At 56.5% G+C, this 8,479-nt stretch overlaps 1 protein-coding gene across 1 annotated transcript in view; it reads right to left on the bottom strand.

Annotated features, from left to right (window-relative positions):
- The window catches only part of Fblim1 (filamin binding LIM protein 1), a 16,754-nt gene that overhangs the window by 5,767 nt on the left and 2,508 nt on the right, over positions 1 to 8,479 (bottom strand). The window contains exon 2 of the mRNA XM_010614165.3: positions 5,148 to 5,369. Within this exon, the coding sequence (XP_010612467.1) occupies positions 5,148 to 5,369 (222 nt within the window). The remainder of the gene's footprint in view (positions 1 to 5,147; positions 5,370 to 8,479) is intronic.

Raw genomic sequence — 8,479 nt, 5'->3', positions numbered from 1 at the left:
CTGTCCAGGGCCGGAGGGGGCGGCAGGGACCCTGTAGCCCGAGGGGAGACCGGATGGACAGGAGGCCAGGCGGGGCTGCAGGCTCAGGACTCTGATGGCGCCACCACCCTGGACTCCGCCTGACTCTGCACCCATGCGCTATGGGTGTTCAGGAAAAGTCTGAATTTCCCTGAGCCTTAAACGGCTCAGTGCAAAACGGGCATCGACCCCACGGAGGGTTAGGTGACATGAGGGGCAGGGAGTGGCAGGGGACCAGGCCCCGGAGCTGCCTGCCTGCCGGTCCAGGGCCTCCTCGTGGGAGCCAGTGTGACACACAAGCCTGGGGCCTGGGCCCCGAGCCTGGCTGTCACCCAGGAACCTGCCAGAAATGCAGCTTCCCAGGCCGCCCAGGCCACTGCCTAGCTGCTTGGGGGGACACGAGGCACTCAAGCCCTCAGCTGACCCTCATGCCGCTGAGTCTGGGAACAGCCCCCACCCCGATTCCAGACTGGTCCCCATGAGCGCCAGGTGCTGACAGCATCCAGGCAAAGGGCTGAGGGGAGCTTCCAAGGAGGGGCTGGGCAGTCTCCATCCAAGCCCTTGAGGAACCCCGGGAGACACCAGGGTTGTAGGGACTCAACTGGCACTAGAGGAGTCTATGGGCACCACTGAGGAAATGTTTTTACCAAAAATCACCCAAACAACCCATCAAAGATGGGCATGGCAGTGCAGGCCTATGACCCCAGCACTTGGAAAGCTGAGGCAGGAGGATCGCCTGAGTTCAAGCATAGCGCAGGCTACACAGTGAAAAATCTCTCTCTGTCTCAGTCCCCCCCCCCCGCAAGGTCTCACTATGTGATTCAGACTGGCCTTGATTTGAACCTGCAGTCCTCCTGCCTCAGCCTCTCAAGTGCTGGGATCACAGGCGTGTGCCACCACGCCCAGCAAAATCTATCTGAAAACAGCACCAAAACCCAACTAAACAAACAGTGCTTCAAATTGACTTCCCTTTGCAATAAATGTGGGAGACAAGAGGACAGCTGAATGAGACCACAGGAAGCAGAGGGACAGATCCAGCATGTGAGATGGGACCCTGTAGAGAAAAGGACCCGTTTCTGCAGCCATCAATGGCCACAGGGCAGTGGGGCCTTCTGGGGTTAGGAGACACCGCAGACAATGACCCAGAAGCAGCTGCCAGCCTCGCGTGGGTGCCAAGCACTCGAAACAGGGCCGATCTGTGCTCCGATGGAACCCAAGTGTTTAGGCAGCAGAGAATGTAGGCCAGGTATAGTAGCACACTCCTGTAACCCTAGCTACGACTTGTGAGGCTGAGGCAGGAGGACTGCAGGTTCGAGGCCAGCCTGGGCAACTTAGGGAGACCCTGTCTCAAAATATGTATTTTTTTGTTTTTGTTTTTGGTACCGGGGATCGAACTCTGGTCCTTGCACTTGGGAGGCAGGCACTGGAACCGCTGGGCTAAATCCCCACCCTGTCTCAGATTGAAAAGTAAAAAGCACTGGGACTACAGTTTCACGGTAGAGTGCTTTGGAGGCCCTGGGTTTGATACCTCAGTAAGAATTTTTATGATTTCATGCTGAAATATTTTTAGTACATTGAATTGCATAATATATATTAAAATGAATGCCATTTACGTCTTTTAACTTTTTTCAGTGTGAGTATTAGAACATTTCAGATTATACCCATAGCTGGCATCTGAGACTTGATTTCTATTTTTGTTGGTACCGCCACAGACTTTATGTAGATCCTGAACCAGGGAACTAATTACCTCACTCAGTTCTGCTCATTTCATAGATGAGAACGAAATAGTTCAGTGAATTATATAGTTCAAGAGAAAATGCAGGGCATGGTGGCGCACGCCTGTAATCCCAGCACTTGGGAGGCTGAGGCAGGAGGATCACCATGAGCTGGAGGGCAGCCTGGGCTACATAGTGAGTTCCTGTTTCAAACAAAAACAAAAACAGAAAAACCACCAAAAGACCAGATGCGACCTTTTGTTCCACTCCCAGTCAAAAGGCATTTTTATGACAATCAAGGAAATTCAGTTACAGACAAAGTGCTACATAATCACAAGGCATCCAGCTAATTTCATTAGCACTGTGATGAGAAGAGAAATGCATCCCAACAAGTTTGCAGATGGCGGGCAGTGACTGCTGTGGTGCCCTTCGGAATACCCCACAGGGGCGGGCTCAGCAACGGAGACAAAGAAGCAAAATAAAACAGAATGGAGGAGGAGAGAGAGGAAATGGAAGAGGAAGAAAGAAGAGAGAAGAGGCTGGGCCTAGGGGCACACGCCTGTAATCCCGGCACTCGGGAGGCTGAGGCAGGAGGATCGCTCTGAGTTCAAGGCCACCCAGGGCTACATAGTGATTTCAAGGCCAGCCTGAACTACACAATGAGAAAATGATTTAAAAAAAAAATGATGCCAGGGATCAAAACCAGGGCCTGATATATGCCAAACCCTGAGCACACATCCGCAGGCCCCTGGGGGTTAAATTACTTTTTAAAGCCTGGCACAGTGACCTGTACCTATAATTCCAGCTACCTGGGAGGCTGAGGCCGGCCCGGGCAACTCAGTGAGACCCAGTATCAAAATAAACATAAAAAGGACTGCGGGTCCTTTTTAGCTCAGTGGTACAGCACTTCCTTAGGGTTCAATCCCTAATAATGATAGGGAAAACAACTTAGGAAATGCCACAATGTAAAATAACTTGTGCCCCTCACTCTGCTGAGTCCAGAATTAACAGGTACCAGAGACACCTAGCCTCCCCACACAAGTTTATAAGTGAAAAGAACCATTGTTAGCTTTGTTAATCAAACAAGCTCCCTTCCCCTGGCTAGAGTAGGCAATTGAATGAATCTAAAAGGTAACTTCCCTGACAAAGAACTGCATCCGGGTTGGAATTCAGCTGCCTTGCTATCATGTTTTGGGTATCTGTGAAAATGCAATGTAACCAACTGAGTAAGATCAAAGCTGTAAAACCCTATAAAAGAAGGAGTTGTAGCCCAGTGGAGGAGTCGATCAGGGCACTGCCATTAGGTGTGATCGATCCCCATCGATGGAGTAAACTTTATTTTACTTCCATTCTGCTGCCTCTCTGTGTGTCACTTGCAAATTCCTTCCGTAACAATACCACACACACACACACACACGTGTGTGGTCTCCAGACTGGGGCAGCAGCACCGCCTGGAAGAGGTGGTAAGAACTGCACATTCCCCGCTGTGTCAGAACAGGCCCGGTGACAGGCTGTGGGCTGGGTGGGTGCAGGGTGGGAACGGCTCTTGCTGGCCTGAGTCAGCTCCGAGCTCAGAGCCGCCACCTCCTGTTTCAGGGCAGCGGCCGTGTGGGGTGGGCACAAATACAGGATGGGCAGCTCCCCACCTAGCAGAGCGAGTCTGCTCAGGGGGCCCCAAAGGAAGAGGGACAGCAGTTTCTTTAAAGAAGCATGCTTATAATCCCAGCATTCGGGAGGCTGAGGCAGGAGGACTGCTGGACTACACAGCCAGATCCTATCTCAGGAAAAAGAAAAGAAAAAAGCTGAGGAAAAAAAACTGACTCATGCCCAAGCAGGCAGCAGCGGGCCGGTGTAGATGGGTACCTGGCGGGGCAGTGGGACAGGCATCGCCTCCCGGATGACAAGCTACAGAAAGGCCACAGTGCCCGAGGACTGCGGGCTGAGGCGACAGATGGCAGTCACCGCGGAGATGGGAGCCCCAGGTCCCTACCACAGCAGCTGGAGGAGCCCCTCGCCCAGAACCTACGCCACCCGACGGGGACGCCGTGCTGAGAGCATGCTGGTCACCGGTCTGGGTCCCCTCTAGGAAGACAGCGGGGGAGGCCTGTGCATCCCGGGCTGGGGTGAGACAGAAAAGGCACAGGCAGCTTCCCTCAAAAGGAAGGACGTCGCGCTAATGTCCACTCACCCCAGCCTGGGCATCGGCTCACACCGCCCACTGGCTCTCGGCTGGTTTCCATGGTGATGGACAGACAGGCCTGCCCTGGCCTTGCTCTGGGACAGCAGGACACCAGATTAGTACCCGGGGGCTCCAGGGCTCAGCTGCCAGCCCGGGTGGACAGTAACCCTTGACATCTCAGTAGCTCCCTGTTCCAGCTGGTGGCCTGCCCAGAGCCACCGCCTGCCCCAGGGCCCTGGCTGTCACCCTTCCTTGATGCTGCCCAACCTGACAGGGAGCCCTGGGGGTGCGGGTCACAGGAAAGAGTGGAGAAGGTTCCCTGTCACCGTGTCAGCCGGGATCACACACAGGTAAAGGAACGTTCATTTAGGAAGTATTCATTTATGACCAGTCAGTCACATCTGCAACCTAATTTCCATTTTCCAGAAAAGGAGGCTGAGGTAGAAATTGAGGAAAATAGCGAAAGGAGCAAAGCCAAAAAATGAATCCACTCCCACCCAGATCCTTCAACTTGCTAAATCCATTGCTGCCCCAGGGCCTTTGTACTTGCTGTTTCTGCTGCCTCTCAAGCTCCACTTCCCCTTGGCCAGCACCATCCTGCCGTGCAGAGCTCAGCTGAAGGCCCCCTTCTCAGAGAAGCCGTCCTGACCAGCCTCCTGACCTCAGCACGTTGTATCCATTCTAGTACGTGCACCGATCTGGTATTTGATATTGTATTTTTTCCACCTCTTCCACTGAGATGTAAGCTTTATACAGGCTGAAAACCTTGTCTGTCTTTTTTTTTCTTTTCTATTTTTGAGACAGGGTCTCGTTCTGTAGTCCAGGCTGACTCTGAACTCCTGACAATCTTCCTGCCTCAGTCTCCCGAGTGCTGGGATGACAGGCTCGGCCATGTTTTCTGTCTTTTCAGCCCCAGCATAAAGATAGCGGTAAGACTACAAACGCGGCGCCTTCTGCCTGGCAGGCGTGAAGGTACCTTACACACGTGTTCATGCGCTCCATCCCTGCAGCTGGCCTCTCAGGGAGATGCTCTCTTTATTCCTATTTTACAGACTGGGAGGCGAAGGCACAGAGGGTTAAGTGGCCAGCCAAGGTCACCAGCTGGGAAATGAAGGGGCTGGGATTCACCCCCGGGCAGGTGGGCTGCAGAGCTGCCTGGGGACCCAGAGGCCCTGACGGATGGATGGATGACTGGGCGCCAGCTGCCCCTCTGCCCCCAACGTCCCCCCTCTCACCTCCATTGGAGAGCCGTGGGGGTGCGGCCCGGCCAGGAAGGCTCCAGGGTCTCCCGGGGGCCTTCAGGGGGACAGAGGGCTCCCGGGGACGGCCGTGCCAGGCCTCCCCAGACACCCGCCGCACCTCCTCGGTCACAGCCTCGTCACGGCGTGGGGGCGCCAGGGTGATGAACACAGAGGAGGCGACTCTCTTCTCGGGTTTCAAGGCCATCGCTCCGGGTCCTGCAGGGACGGGCAGAGCAGCTCAGGGCGAGGCAGGCGGCACAGCCCACCAGGTCCCAGAGGGCTGGGGCTGGGGCCTCCTCCAACAGGACGGGGCTACCACCCCGATCCGCGAGCTGGTGACCCTGCCGGCGCCCCGTCCAGCCAGGGCACAGGGTTCCCTGCCCTCCCTGCACCGGGATGGCTCTCTTGGCCTCACAACCTGAGGAAGGGGAGTCCTCATAGCCAGGGCCATCCCCAGACCCCGTCCCTCACCTGGGGTCACAAATCCTAGAGGAGCTGAGGTCCTGTGGGTCCCGGGAATCCTGCGGCACAGGGCACAAGAGCGGGAGCTCAGAGCTTCTGGGTGCTGGCCGGCTGCTCAGCAGCTCAGACGCAGGCGCCCGCCAGGCCCCGCTCAGCTCTTCCCTCCCGGCCCGGCCTCTGCTTGGTCCCCTATTACCAGCGTCCTCCAGCCCCATCTCCCAAACCATGGCCCCGGCTCAGGCCTGGGTAGCAGCAGGGGTGGTGGCTGGACCCCTCTCCCTATTCGAGAGCATCCATCTTTGTAGCTCGCCAATCACAGTTTCTTTTCCTGTCTTCCAAGGCACCCTACCCACTACCTGAGGACGAAGCTTCACTCCGGGGCCTCGGCCTCTGTTACTCTTTGGTGCTTGGGTGAACCCAGGGCCTGTGTGCCCAGCCAAGCGCTGCAGACCCTGAGGGCTGAGCTGCACCCCCACTGACCGCCCACAGCGCTCCCTTCCCTGTCTTCGTCCCCTCACCGGCCGCACCATGTCCTCACATCCCCGTCCCGCTCAGCAGAGTGGTCTTCAGCTTTCTGGAGGCCCGGCTCCAGCGTCACCCCCTCCACGTGGCCTCCCAGACCGCTGGGCCTGGCCCCTCAATGCCGGCCGCCACAGGACACGCCGGACACTATCGATGCCTCCAGCGGCCTTCTCCATGGGCCAGTACAGGGCCCAGGACTGCGGCAGGTGGCCCCCAACATCAGGAAAGGGTCCTTTCCTCCTCTGGCACTGGGCGGCCTCCCGGAGAGAGGCAACTTGGCCAGGAACACAGTGCGGGGCCGCCCTCAGCTCTGAGTCCAGTGGGGCACCCAGAGACTTTGCCCAGGGCTAGAAATGTGTCCTTTATCTCTCTCCCTCTTTGTGGCTGGAGCACCTTGATGTGATCCTGCAGCTCTGCACAGGGAGGGTGGAGAAGACAGGGCTGCAGGCCCAGCAGGACGCCAGGGCCCAGATGGTGGACTTGGAGGCCACAGAGAGTCTGAGTGGCCCGCACAGAGCCTCCTACCAGCCACTCTCCAAGCCCACTGGCCCCTGAGCTCTCTGGGTGATGAACGGAAAGTAACAGCAACAAAAACAGCAGCAAACTCCCAAATTCTTCTGAAGTCCATTTAGACTTTTGGTTAAAAATACATAGAGCCGGGCCGGGGATGTACCCGGCACCCAGCCTACCTCGCAAGTACAAGGTCTTGAGTTTGATTACCCCATACCCCCAAAAAGAAAAATGCATATAGCCAGTCTGATACTGACACAGTTTTCAAAGTTGTTTTTTTTTTCCAGTGTCAGGGATTGAACCCGAGGCCTTCACTCTGGGCTATAGCCCCAGTCCTTTTATTATTTTTTATTTTGAGACAAGGTCTTGCTAGATCATCAAATTACCTACCCTGGGATTGAATTTGCAATCTTCCTGCCTCAGCCTCCCAGGTTAAGAATCTATTTTTGTACACAATTTTCAGAGACTTACAGAGGAAACCACAATAGTACTTGCTGTGCCAGGAGCTGTACTCAGAGTTCTGTGTTCCTCAAAACTCACAAGATTCTTAAGCCTGCCGTGGGAAGGTAATTTCTGTCCTCAACTCATAAACCTGAGACTTTAAGTGAATTTCTCGGGTGCTCCACAGGCAGATTTTGGATTCTAATAGGAAATTCAGGGCATCCTCAGACCCCACCCCACACTTATTTTTTGAGTTAGGGTCTCACTATGTAACTCAGGCTGGCCTCTAACTCAGTGATCTTCCTGCCTCAGCCTCCGGAGTGCTGGGATTACAGGCTGTGCCATCACACCTGGTGCTTTTCATCCCTGGCAGATGTGCCCCACCTCCAAGTCCCCAATCAGTTCTCACCACAGAGCTGAACGGCTCAGACTGGTTCCTTGTGTTCAGTGCTGCAGGGTAGGTCCCAGAGCAGCTGTGGACCTTTGGGACTCCCTCCTCTCTGCACTCATCCCGACCCACTCCTCCTACTCCCGGAAGCCAATCTGCCTGCTTTCTCGGAAGGAGTCCAGCCAGATGCGCACAGCTGGTCAACACTCCGAAGCCCCTCCCAAGGGTGACAGCAGGGACCTCAAGCCCCAGGGGAGGAAGCCAAGGATTTTCAAAGCCCAGTCAAGGCTCACCCTGGGCGGGTCACCCAGCGGGCATGTGAGCAAGCTGCCCGCCTGGGGCACCCGGGGGACCCGCCACCCCCATCTTTCCTCCCTAGAGAGCGAGTCAGAGATCCAGTTGGGTAAGCAGAGAAAGTGGGAACAAAGGAAAGGAAAGTCATTTCCTGCCAAGAGGAAGGAAGGAGGCTGGGACGAGCCAGCCACTGGCAGGCGCGGGCTGCAGGCAGCAGCGGCGGCAGGAGAAGGGCTGGCCGGGGGAGGGCTGCCCCGTCCCAGGCCTGGTCCCCTCCACCCAGAAGCACCTCTGCAACCAGCTCTCAACTTCCTTCCTCGAGGCCTCCATAAAGCAGCCTGCGTCTGGGCCCGGGGTTAAACTTGGGGGGGTGCACCCCGACGCTGCTCCCTAAGGAACCTCGCAGCCTTGGGGAAGGGTACCTCCTCCTCTCCCCTAACTCAGGGACAGGAACAGGCACAGAGCTGGGCTCCAGCTGCGCCCCACCTCTGTCCTGCTGGGTAACCCCAGAGCAGGTCATCCAACCTCTCTGGGCCTGGTCCAAAAAGTTGAGAACAGGGGTCGGTGCTGAGAGTGGCCGAAGGGCAGGGGACAGGGCGCTCGGGGTCTCGGCGCTGACGGGTGTGGAGCGGGGTCGGCGGACACTGGGCCCCGAGAGCGCGGCGGAGCCCCTCCCCCTCCCCGACAGTTCCCCACCAGAGGAGCCGGA

This window comes from Fukomys damarensis, unplaced genomic scaffold (assembly GCF_012274545.1).
Source record: "Fukomys damarensis isolate Sample0158 unplaced genomic scaffold, DMR_v1.0_HiC HiC_scaffold_23, whole genome shotgun sequence".
Taxonomy (NCBI): domain Eukaryota; kingdom Metazoa; phylum Chordata; class Mammalia; order Rodentia; family Bathyergidae; genus Fukomys; species Fukomys damarensis.
Note: the sequence above shows the minus strand (reverse complement) of the source record. Positions and strands in the feature narration are given on the sequence as shown.